We start from the raw sequence: 13,347 nt of genomic DNA on the forward strand, positions 1-13,347 counted from the left end.
TGGGCACACATGTGTTGCTAATAGCTTCTTGTGGGCCTTATCCAGCTTCCTAGCCCCTGGTACTATTGGCGTGGCTATGGACTAACTTGCTTTGTTTCCTGACACCTGTTAAGCTGTATTCTGAAGTGTGTACATGTGCGGGAGCTCCTGCCTTACAGGCAAACTTCCTGTCTCCTGGAAACACTTCCCTTGTGGCCCAGCCTGTAGCTGCTCCCTCCCACCTCCCACCTGCTCACTTCCATTCACCATAGGGAGTGGAGAACCAAGACCAGAGGACCATGGGGCGTGGTCACCTGGGAGGAGGGAGTGGAGCGTCGCAAGCAATAGTAATTTTTTTTTTTTTTAGCTTTTTGTTTGTTTGCTTTTGCTTTTTAAAATCGGTGTGTTAGCGTGTGTGGAAGTCACCTGTGCTGGCCTATGACACTGTTTGCTCTTACCTACTGTCTGTATTTTGCCACTTGTAATCTTTCATCCGGGAGACTATGGCCTGGCTTCCACAGGTGTGTATGTACCTCATCATTGCGCTGTAAGGATTTAGGGTGTTTACGCAGGCACACCCACATCTGCCCACTCAGCTCTGCAGATATTTCATGTTCAGTCTCAGTCACTGTTGCTCTTTTTAAACACAAGGGAGACACAGCAGAATGAATGCTGAGATTATCACCTCCACGAGGTTGTCCTCAGCTCTGCTTCCACGGTCTCTAACACAAGCCTCAAGGTCCATAGTGTGTTCTAACAGCCAAACAGGCATCCACTGCACAAGAAGTTATCAGGATATTCCTGGAACGGTGGTTTCCTGGCCAATCAGAGATGAACTTCTGTGCACACATTTGTTGTAGTTCGGCCCCTAGATACAGCTGATTTCAATGTACAGGAATGGATTTCAACTCATTCATACATCCACACTGTTATACATGAAAGCACCATGTCTTGTGTCTTGGAACAAAAACTCTGGCAGGTCCCTTCCCTGTGCTGTTCTCCAGAAGATGGTGGCTCGCCTTGGCACTCTCAAGACCCTCACATCTGCAAAGCACCATGACAACCCCTTATATAACCAGACATTCCCAGGTATCTGGGAACATAAGCAGCAAAAGACAAAAAACAGAGTCATCAGAGAAAATAAATAGCAAGCCTTGAAGGCAATGGGCAAGTCACACTGAATGCAAATCTGGCCAAGTTTCAAACAGTCGCAGTGTTAGAAAAGCCCAAAGGGTCCCAGGCCTCGATTTCTGTTACTTTGCAACATTCTTGTAACTGAAGGCTCTGTGAGTGAGAAATGGGGAAGATCCGTGTGTGTGTGTGTGTGTGTGTGTGTGTGTAAACAGAGGCTCATGAACACCTTGTAGAAATAAGAAAGAAGTAAAACTGTATAGGTCTCCTGTGTTCTCTGCCCTTTGCTGAGGCAAGAGGCACACAGTCAGATGATGGGGCAGTGTTATGGAGTTAAGACTTGGCGTCCAGTTGAGGCTGTTTGGATTCCTTACCAGTGAGAGCTATGGCCATAGCTCTGGGTTTGCATGGGAGAGGACTGGACTCCCTGGGATGTGCTGCTGAGCACTTGAGACCCGTCTCTATCCCAGACATACTACATTGCCTTTTCTTGTCTCACAGGGGGATTATTTCCAAACCAACAATCGCAGGAACATGCGGCTTTTAGGTTCGCTTTGTCGCAACTCACGGAGCCCCCCAAGCTGCTTCCCCAGATCGATATTGTGAACATCAGTGACAGCTTTGAGATGACTTACCGATGTAAGTAACGGCTGCTATTTTCTGACATGTCTTTCTGAGCTAGGCCCGTGATGGGAGGGCCCGTGGGTAGGTGTTGTTGTTGCCAAAATGACTCCAGCCGTCATTTGTCTGCGTGAGAGAAGGCCCTTCAAGGGAAATTTCCAGAGCCTTTTAAGTGATTCCCACAGTCTGTATTTTTGAACCTGCTGTGTTTCGTGGAATGGGTGTGCTTTTTCACCATTAGTGAGTTTTAAATGCCAAACTGCTGGGGCCTCGGGTTGACTGCAACCTCTCAATGGAGAGAAGTCTCACAAATAGGCAGCTGCTGAGAGGGAGAAGGAATGGGTCTGATTTGAGGACAATGTCCTTAAAATGCCTCAGCCATTTCCTGCCTACCAGTTAGGAGAACAAAGGTGTGCCTGGGCCATGATAAGCACAGGTAGATGTGAAGTGTGTCCTGATTTGGCGAGGTGGATAATAATTATTGACACGTTGTGGCTAGGTGGTTTCCAAAGAGGTATGAAGTGACTTCCTGCTTAAGACAGGTTGTAGGTTAAAAAGAGACGGATCTGAGATGTCTACAAGTGATGACCTTGTAGCATAAAACAGAACACAGGTCACCTGCAGAATGACAAGGGGGGGGGGAGCTACAGTGGGGACATCTGTAGCGGCAGCATGGTGAGCAAATGCCGCTAACATCAGATACGTAACAAATAGATCTGGGTGGCAGGGGGGTTGTATAGCCATCACTATGTGTCAGAGGAAAGCCTAAAAAACTAATCAGTAGATTAATTGTCCCTCTGGGGATTCAGCTGTGGTGGGAATGCGCGGCAAGAAAGTGTAACATCTAGAATGAGGGAGAACAGTTCCAGCCTGGGCTGAGTTGGCACTGTAGGTTTTGTGAGGCCCCATCGGCTTCATGACCTCTTCTGAGCTATGGATGGTTGAAGGCATGGCTGTGTCTTTCAGCTCTCTCTCTCCCACATCCCCTTATGGGGGCCTCTCAGTGATTGCTGCTGGTGAGACTTTGAAATGTCCAAATAGGAATTCAAAATTTCCTCTGCCTCCAAGATCACACACAGGATAATGGTGATATAAAATCCAGGAATTGCAATTGGGTGTTGCTGAACGCGTCATGGGCGTGGATGGTGGCTTTCGTTGTCACTCATAATTCATTGGCTATAGATCATGTGGAGGTAGCTGCTTCAGGGGACTGGTTTTGTTTTTGTTTGTTTGTTTGTTTTTGTTTTTTTACTTCTTGATGGAGCTTTGCAGAGAACTACTGTCATCCTCTTTGAGATGGGAGCCTGAGGTGGGGCAGCTATGTAGCCTTCGCAAGGTCAGTGGAGAAGTCAACAGTGGTCTTGTGACCACCTTCTGTGCTCAAGTCCATATTTCTGCTGACTAGGATAAACAGATAGAGCCTCTGGTCCTTAGGATATCATAACCACAATTCCTGAAGTAATAGAGGGTGTCCTGAGGGGGCAGTGGCCTGATACAGCACCAAAGGTGATAAATTCCAATTTCAAGCTGCAATTGTGACCTTGCACAGGAGTGGCCCAATGAATAATAAAACAGTAACTCCTCTGCATTCTGTGGTAAAGCCAGGGTTGAAGATCTCATGTGGTGTGTTGCTTGCAATATGAGTTGATTGACCAAATACCTGACAAGAAGCAGCTCGATGCGGGAAGGGTTCGTGTTGGCTCAGAATTTGAGGACACAGTCCATCGTGATGAGGGAAGCCCGAGTGGCAGGAGCCTAAGGCTGTTTGCTCACATCTGAGCAGGTCTGAAAGCAGAGAAAAGGGGACAGTGGGGTTCTGCTAATTTTCTCTTTTTCCTTTTCATTTAGCTTCCTACCCTAGGTCATAGATAGTGAGCCCTTCCTGCATTCAGGGTGGGTCTTCCTACCTACGCAGTCATCCTGAGCGTTATGTCTGAGTTACTCCTCACTCAGACATCCCCGGAAGTGTGCCTCATGAATGCCCTCAGTAGTCTTTAAGCCAGTTAGCTTGTTGTCAAACTCAACAATCACACTCACCCCATGGAGGAAAAAAAAAAGAGCTAACACTGCATCTTTAGGTTGTAGGTTGTGAAAACATCCGAGCAAGAAACTGAGAACAATGCAGGACAGGTATTTGGCAGCTGGATAACCTCTTGTTCCTTTTCCTGTAGCTTAGAGTAGATCTATTTGGGGAAGATTTTAGTAGGACACCAGTGTGTCTATACCACCTAAACCTCTTATGTGTACAAGCAACTGTGAAGCTGCCTTTTGGGTGTGGAGAGATGGCTCAGCAGCTAAGAGCGCAAACAGCTCTAGCAGAGGACCCAAATTCAGTTCCCCACAACTACAGCTGCTGGCTCACAACCACCTGTAATGAAAATTGTAGGGGATCTGACACCGTTATCCAGCCTCCATTGGTGTTAGAACACACACACACACACACACACACACACACACACACACACACACACACACACACACACGGGCCAAATGTCACCGCTCTGGTCAAAATCTCAATGGGGCTCACTGCCCAACAAGGATAAGAGAATTAATAGGAATAAATAGCTGTCACATGTACCCTCAACTTACAGGGCTGAGAACTGTCTGTATCAGAACTTGCTGGAAAGATATGCTAACTGCCTCCCCACTGTCAGGATGCTGAGCACCAAAACAAGATAATAAGGACACAATGAGGAGGAAGTGTTCAAAGGCAAGAGGTGGTGTTTCTGGTCTGTTATCTTCACAACCAAAGACCTGATCTTGCAGAGAGCAGCTGGCTGTTTATCAGGGAAGCAGAAACATACCACAGGCACGACTGCCCATTACGGACAGTAGATCTGAGCCTTTGAACTTGATGCCTGCTGTATACTAGCACATGCCTGCTGTATACTAGTACACAGGTTGTTACTCATTTCTGTTATGTATGAGTCAGGTAGTTCTGTCACTGTTTCTTCAAGCTATGAACCAAGCTGGACATTGGAAACAGAGAAGACAAAACATGGGCTCTCAGGTCACACCCCCAAGGGGACACAAGTGGCTTTCCAAGGAGCAATAAAGCCATTTCATGCTTTGACCTTCAGTTTGTGCTTTTTAGTCCTAAGACGAGAGGAAATGGGGAGAGATGTGGGGGAGCGGTGGCAATGTAGCTCCCGCCTGCTACTTTCACAGGAGGCTGTGGAACACTTTGTGACTGTGTGTGGCCCTTAAGTATGGGAATCTGTACATGTCTCTCAGATTGAACTGAGTAAAACCATCAAAGGAAGACAGTTGTTTTGCGAAGAATGGGTTAACTCATCAGATATAAACAATTAAGTAAACTGTGCCATTCAGGTTTCACTTTTATGTGTGTTTTTTTCCTGCAATATGAAATAGCAGTTACCTCACATTAATGTCCCATTCAGTTTTGACTTCAGAAAATGAGCGAGTGTTTATCGTTTCAATATGATCATTTGATTTTGTTTTTGATGTATTTTGCTATTCATTATCCCTCCAGCAGAGGGTGGAGGAAGGAAGGGAGAGGACATGTATTAACTGTTCCTGCTAGAAGTTTCAGAAACAGGCAATCTAAGGGGAGAGCGGTGGATACAGGCAAGAAATGCAGGGGAGACTGACAGCCAGGACAGAAACATCCTGCCTACTGCTGGCCAGAGTGAGTCTGCCATCTTTGGGTGGACATTTCTCACCTGCTGTTATTTAGGGTGTGGCAGCTAGATCACCAATCCAGATGTCTTGGAGTTCCCTTCCAAGGCTACAGAGACAGAGTATGCATGGCTATCTATGAAGCAGGTGTTTACTGGCTGCCTATCCACCTGTCTTCATGCCTTTATATGGTAAGAGACGTTAAGTAACAAGTGACATGCTAAGTGTGGCTCCGGGTAGTTAGCAATCTGAAGAGCAGTGTTACAAGCTCATCTTACCTCTCCATTCCCTTCTTCCTTCATTGTTCCATTCACCCTTTTGCACACACACACACACACACACACACACACACACACACACACACACACACACACACAATTCCTATTTCATGCCAAGCCCTGAGACAGATGTTGAGACTTTAAAGGGGATGGGGGGAAGCAAAAGCAAAGACCCAGCCTTGTGCATCATATGGTTTAGCCAAGAGGTTCCTGGACTTCAGTGCGCATAGCATTCACCTGGAGGGCTGGTTTAAAGTAAAGCTCAGCAGTGACTTCTCTTCTTCCTAAATCAGAATATTCAAGAGGAGGCCCAGAAGACTCTGTGCTGCTTAGTATGGGCACCACAGCTTAACCAAGTCTTTTATCTCAAAAGACTTCCATTTCTTCAGTAAGCATTTCTGAGCCCTTAACCAAACCCAGGCATAGCGTTAAGTACCAGAAATGCAGACAAAGCTAAGACACGTTCTCTGCCCTGGAGGACTTTATCCCCAGCGAGGCACGCTGTCCTGTAAGAGAAAATTAAAATGTAATGTTGTACGTGCCTTTGCAGAGATTTCTAAGGAGTGTTAGAGGCACAGGGAGGCTTGGGGTTGGCCTCTCAGAGAGTGTGGTAGAGAAAGAGGGAGCACAGGAAGAGAAGAGGGTGGTGCTTTCTGGGCAGAGAAAATAGCAGGTGTAGAAGTGGCATGTTACTGAACTTCCCCTCTTGGACCTCTAGTAACTCTCCAGTTGAGCTTCTCAGCTGGGCCTGCGTCACATGCTGTGAAAGGGATCACTGAACAACTACCCATGGGCCATCAGAACAGACCAGTCTGCCTTGCAAAAGGATGAAATTTCATATTAATATTTGTATGTCTCATCTTTTTAAAAATGTAAAAGACAGAGCATGATCTGCACAAGGCTGGATCCATCAACCTCCTGCCATGGAGGAGGGACCCTACCCCTCCCTGAAGATTTATGTGCAGCTAATGACCGGTGGGGGTTCTAACAAGGCCTTGGGTGCTGGTCAGCGGCATAGCCACTGGCAAGGTGCCAAGGATCCTGTAAACAGCTCCTTACCCCAATGATCCTGTAAGCGGCCCCTATAAAACTCTTTGGGGCATCAAAAATAAAAACAAAAAAAGAACAGAAAGTAGAAAGGGAGCCTCGTTGGGAAGTGGAAAGTAATTAGTGTGAGTAGAGAGGACATGACAGAGGATAAAGGGGGAACTATGGTCAACATACACTACATACATGTGTGAAAATGCCACGGTGAGATTATTGTTATATATAATTAATGTATCTAGTAAATGACTAAAAATTTTACTGAATGATAAAGCAACATTAAACCCCAAGTCTACATAGCCTTGATTAGTAGAAAAGGAATGGGTAGTGACCGTCTGGATGGGCCCCTTCCCAGACAGTCCATCCAACTCTCCCTTTTTCCACTGGCCCCAGGAAGCCTTTGCAAACCGCATGGACTCCTCAAGCAGCATGGTCCGTGTGGAGCGTCTATCCACTGCTAGCATATGAATTGCTCTCCAGAGAGCGCATGTGTCCGCCCAGAGCGGTACCAAGTTCACACAAAAACATCCCTAACACGAATAAGCATAGTCCCCAATAGGCAGGGCTCGCCCACACAGCTTAAAGATGACAATAGCCTGTTATAGCCAGGTGGAAGGTAGCATCTCTGCAGAGGTAGGATTCCTATTGTAGGCCCGCCCAAGGGTGTTCTAACAAGGTTGTGAGTGCTGGCCACGGGCAAAGGCCTTGCAGCTATGGTGTAAGTTGTGACACATCACTTCAAAGCTTCAAATCCACAGCCCACGGGTTTATGTCGTTCACTCTCCAGAATGCGTTTCAGAAGGTAGACAAAATCTCACATCTCTATCTTCTTTGGAAAAAAAAATTAAGGTACTAAGCAATGCTGGGCATACATTCCTACCATCTATTGTCTATCTATTTTTGTTGTTGTGTTTGTTTGTTTGTTGTTTTAATATAAAGCATAAGCTTCCAGGTTTAGCCAAGCTCTCTCTATGCCCTGGCATTCCTGTGGCTGCTGTAATCAGATGACCTCGTGTGACCAGGTCTGTACACAGGCCAGTGCTCACATTGATTCGCCCCCTTCAGTGTCCAGGATGGTGTTATTTTATTCTAATGTCTATCACTCATCCTGTGAGAAATAGTAAAGGACACAATAGATGTGTAATGTCTACTCATTGCAGGCACACACACAGAAACAAAACAAAACAAAAACAAAAACAAAAAAGGAATCAAACTTAACACAGATATGAAGAGAATGGAGCTAGTGACGGGGTGAGCAAAGGCTGCTCTGAAGCTTTCCCATCCATCACTGATAACGTCCTAGATGCTGTCTTAGGCATAGCAATCCCACTTTACAGATGCTGCTACTGGAAGTCATAGTCATGGAGATTTGTTTGCAAATTATACAAAAAGAGCCTAAATTAGTCTCTGAAGGCAGTTGGTGGGGACTCCACGGGCTGCCGTGGAACCTGATTCGGGATAAAATAAGGCAGGCGCTGTGGCTGTAGACAGGGAGACTTTGGGAGAGGGAGGATGCAAGTGGGCACTGGAATGTGGGGAAGATGTTAGTGGTGAAGAGATGGGGAGAGGGTGTTCGGAGAGGAGAGCCACAGTGGTAGTAGTATTCCGCCCTCCACCCTAACCACACCACATGTGCCCATTTTCTGAGCTGGAGAGCGGACCCTTTGTATTCCGCACTCTGTGGTGTGACTTCCGGAGCGGCCTGAAGGAATATAGGTGATAGATAGGAGCCCAGATAGGGCCCCAGCGGCAGACCAGTGCACCAATCCTACCCTAGTCGAGCTCAGTGAACCAGAGTGCAATGCTGTTACTTACAGGAGTGTGAGTGGATTATGGGTGACTTAAAGGAACCCCGGGTGACTGGAAGGCAGCTACATCACCCAAAGGCTCATCCCAGCAAGAAAGCCACCTCCCTGGAGCTCCAGCTAGACTGTGCAAGCAGCTCACCTGGCAGTAGAGTCTCCTTTCCCAGGAACTGCTTGCTGCTATGATAGCCTTGAGAAGTGGCCTGCAGACTTAGTACCAGGAGTTTCCTGGACCTTTGACGCCCCTTCTATTTCCTGTCTCTCGAGCGTCTCCATCCAGAAGGGACTGTCTCAGTTCAGAGGAAACAGCTACACTGCTCGCCCAGCACCCCCACATCACGCCCCTGGCTGATAGCAGCTATAGACAGTTCTCTGGTTGATAATGACAGCATGTCTGGGCTCCTGCATCTTCATCCACGTTCTCACCATAAGAAGCACAGATGTTGACAGTGATGTGTGGCTGACCCTCAGTTCTCTTTCTGAACAGAGGCTTATTGATAAACGCCTCTCGCTCTGGGTAAAGACCTCTATTGGGATGAGGGAGATGGCTGCTGCCTTCTTGGAGCCTTAGGGCAGAGTAGTTACATGAGCTGTTTGGGAAACTGGTAGCGTTCACAGATGCATTCAGACCCACTCAAAGCATCCGTCACCGCCTGCCCTGCACTGATGTCCCATCGTGCCCCTTCCACACCACACAGGCAGCTGCTGCTGTTCACACTCCTTCCAACATGACCTCACACTCCCTCTCACTTCAGCATTCTAAGCAGCTACTGCAAATTGGTCAGAGTTGACTCAAGAGATGAAATCCATTTGCCATTACAGGGCATTGCAATAGGAACCGAGGGTTAGGAAACCTAGCAATCATTGATTCTCCCCTTAAAGGGCTCAGGGTCTTGAATAAATAGGCTTGAACAGAGATGATAGAAGGTTAGACTCTCTTCCCTGTCTCTTTTCCTCCCCTGCTTTCCCTCATTCCTCTCTCTTCCTCTCTCCCCTTGCTCCCTTGTGCTCTTCTCATCTCCCTCCTCCCCTCCTCCTTTTCTCTTTCTTATGCATGTTCAGAAGTGGGAACTTCTGCACTTCCTTCTTATTGTAAGTAAAGTTCCAGCTGGGACCATCCAGGTCTCACCCAACAAGACCATTTAAGTAGAAGCCAGATAGGTGGGTCAGCTGATGACATACTGTAGATGCATCATGTGTGCTGCAATGACAGGGGATTGGATTCTCCTTGGGTTCAGACGTGAAGACCTGGACCCAAACAACAGATGCTCTTCTTATTCAGATAATAGTCTTGGAGGTGTCCAAACATCCTCCCAGCATCCTTCTGCCTTTCATTGTGTGTCTTTATGCCTTCTTGTGTGCATGCAAGTGTGCATTTCTGTGCGGAGAGCCATACACACACACACACACACACACACACACACACACACACACATATGTTGTGCATGCAATGGAGGTCAAAGGCCAACCTCCTGTGCTGTTCCCTCAGAAGCCATCCACCTTGGGTTTTTGGTTTGTTTCGTTTGCTTGTTTTTGTTTTGTTTTGGGGCAGGGTTTCTCTTATAGTCCTGGCTGTCCTGGGCTTGCTTTGTAGACCAGGCTGACCTCAACCTCACAAAAATCCTGCCTCTGCCTCCCTGAGTGCTGGGAGTAAAAGCATGCGCCACCGCTCCTGGCTCTCACCTTGGTTTTTTGTTTGTTTGCTTTCTGAGATAAGTTTCTTGGCTCATGGATTTTGCTAGGCTAAGCTGGCTGACTGGAGAGCCTGTCTCTGTCTCTCTAGTTATGGATTTGAAAGTGTGCACCATCATTCATGGCTGTACATGGAAGCCCAGGTCTTCGTGCTTGTAAAGCAAGTAACTAATCATCCGAGCACCTAGGATTTTTATGCTGAGTGCATGTGGAATAGAAGCACCTCTCTGGTCAGGGAGGGTCTTTAAAACCAACCAAGACTAGGAAGGAAATGGTACCCAGTCCCATTGTGAAATAGCCACATGCTGTATGCAAATGCAGACCTGTTCATTCAGGAGCCTAGGGGTATTACAGGAGGGCTTGTTGTTAAAATAACCAGAAACTAGCCATACCCCATGGCGTGTCCCAGCCAGGAACAGCTGCAGATGAGTCAAGTAAAGTCATTGCCCTAGAGAATGTTAAAGTCCCAGGTCTCTGGAAAAGCATGTAATATAGGAGCCAGCTCTAGAGAGGGCCACAGCCAGGGGTCTGAGCTGAGGACAGGCCCTTGGAATGGAGGACTGGCACAAAATGAGTGGAAGACTCTAGCTGTGGGCTAGGCAAGCACCTGCTGGGAGATACATGTGGCTGGAGCCAGATTGTTATACATTCTAAGCCACAGAAAGGCACCTGAGAATTTTAATGAAAGAAGTGCTTGTTCAGACTTTGGCTTCCTTAAAGGGAGTCAGACATTGGTCCTGGTCTCCCCTTCCCAACAGTGAAGAACGGCGAGGAGCTGGGAGATGGCGTTGTTTGGTTTTGTTTTTTGTTTGTTTGTTTGTTTGTTTTGCCACTCAGCAGCCTGCAGACTTTGGGCTGGAGTGCAATGGCCTGTGTTCCCTTCCTCCTATATCCGAGCTGGGGTGAAGGCAGGCAAGAAACAGGGCAAGGGACGCGAGGAGGAAGGAGAAGCTGATGGTATATGAATGAGTCGCTGTCACATATGGCTCTGTGAGACCATGGACAAGCATCTGAGAAAGCTTCTGACTGATGCAAGAAAAGCATGGAATTCTGGAGACCCTGTGCACAGCAGGGAATCATGCAGGTCTCCTAGCTTGGAGGCCAGACAGTACACTGAGTCGGTCTGTTCATATGATGTGATGGTGGTCCTTCAGTCTCCAGTCCTTCCCTTGTACCCACACACTCCCCTTCCTGTACTGCCCAATCAGTGGTTTGTCCTTCTTTCAGGTATGGTGACCGATGTCCATTATCATAGCAGTTGGTAGACTAAGATGGGGAAATATCCTTGGGTTTGAGGCTATATCTGCCACATAGTGTGTTAGAAGCCAATATGGGATATATAGAAAACTCCTATGGAAGAAGGGAGGGAGGGAGAGATGGAGGGAAGGAGAGAGACAGAGACAGACAGAGACAGACAGGGACAGACAGAGAGACAGAGAGAGACAGAGACAGAAAGAGAGACAGAGAGAGACAGAGAGACAGAGAGAGGGGGGAAGAAAGACGTTATTTTGTCCTAGTCAGTGCCAGCTCTATCTTCTCCCATGAGCCTTCTTTGCTTTGTTGATCCACTGTCTCCTCTACATCTCAGTCTCAAGTACTTTCCACTCAATGCCCAAATCATCCCATGCCCCTTAGCCATCCAGTCTCTGCCTTCTCTGCACACTGCACTGGGGAGAACAGCTAGAGGTCCATGCCCTTGCTTCCCTCAGTTTCTCTTTATCATCATCACAGAGTAGTGTGTGGTGGTGCCAACCAGATAAATGAATGAATGATGCACCCGCAATGGCAGTGAGGAGAGCAAGGCTGCCTGCGTGTGTGTGTGTTGGGGGGTGACGGCAGGGGGAAGTGCACCTCGATTCTTTTGAGTTTTGAGAACTTCAGGAGGCTGTATTTTAAACCCCGATGTGGTTTTGATGTGTGGCTGAAAAGTGAGGGGATGGAAGCCAGGTGTGAGTCATTCCTGCCACTCTCCATGATTATGAGGCTTCTGAATCAGGTGTCAGGCTCTTCTGTCTCGTCTTGCATGTGTGTATGTACGTGTGGTGCAGGCATATATATTTATGTGCATATGTGTGAATGTGGTATGAGTGTGGTGTGAGTGTGTGTGTGTGTGTGTGTGTGTGTGTGTGTGTGTGTGTGTGTGTGTGCCCATCAGCAGAGAAGAAAGAAGGACACTGGGAATCCTTCTCTATCATTCTCCATCTTATTCCTTTGACACTGGGTCTTTCACTGAATCTTAAACTAGGCTCGTGGCCCAGATCATCCCCTGTGTCTTTCTCCTCCAGCCCTGGAGTTATGGCCTCACACATGGCCATGCCCAATGGATACTAGGTTCTGTACTCAGGTCATCATTGTGCATCACTCTTACCCACTGTTGATGCTCCCTTTTGGAACCTCGACTTCATTCAAAAGATTGTGGAGGCAACATCCACCACACACAGTTATCACGGGGAGGATTACGTTTCAGAGGGATTCACATCTCCTTTCCACTCCAGAGCCATGAGGCAGATTCCCTTTCTTCTGAGATAAGAAAGTGGCTCTCGGTTGGGGTACAGAAGTCTAAGCATTTCCAGTTTGGTTCATAGACACCTGAGTGGGCTCTCCTCATCCTGTACTCTGCCTGTAGCTACCTTCCAAGGCATGGTGGCAGCCCTCCTCACCTGCATCAGTGTGCGCTGCCTGGTCATGTGGCCCCATGCACTTAAGTAGCTTGTTGCACTTTCTGCTGGCCTGGCTAAGGGATAACAGGTGCTCAGGTTACTGGACATTTCTTTCCAACATCTATAGCCCTCTCGGTGCTCTTTGGTATGTCCTAGTCAGTCAAACCACAGGAAAAACCAAAACCATGAGATGTCCAAGACTTGGAGGATGCAGGCAAAACCAATATGAATGAGGCAGGTTGAGGTGAATGAAATTGTCACCCATGTCTGGGCATGTTTTAGGGTCCTCATTAAGTAGAGTTTTTAGAATGAAAGTGACTTTCTAATATTGTATTTTATGTTCTTCAAGTACTGCCTTTTACAGAAAACCATAGAAACAGGGACACTAAGCAAAATTAAATGTTGTGTAATTATAATACAAAAAATAATTTTTCTATCTTTTTGTGAACATATCAGCTGAGACTTTGTAGGTGGGTTTGCTGTTCTGTAATCTGTACT

General features: G+C 47.2%; 1 protein-coding gene across 3 annotated transcripts in view; it reads left to right on the forward strand.

Annotated features, from left to right (window-relative positions):
- Gria1 (glutamate ionotropic receptor AMPA type subunit 1) overlaps positions 1–13,347 on the forward strand; it is a 308,069-nt gene that overhangs the window by 1,769 nt on the left and 292,953 nt on the right. For all 3 annotated transcript variants that reach the window (XM_051167319.1, XM_051167320.1, XM_051167321.1), the window contains exon 2: positions 1,612–1,749. In XM_051167319.1, the coding sequence (XP_051023276.1) occupies positions 1,612–1,749 (138 nt within the window). The remainder of the gene's footprint in view (positions 1–1,611; positions 1,750–13,347) is intronic.

This window comes from Acomys russatus, chromosome 25 (assembly GCF_903995435.1).
Source record: "Acomys russatus chromosome 25, mAcoRus1.1, whole genome shotgun sequence".
In the NCBI taxonomy this organism is placed as follows: domain Eukaryota; kingdom Metazoa; phylum Chordata; class Mammalia; order Rodentia; family Muridae; genus Acomys; species Acomys russatus.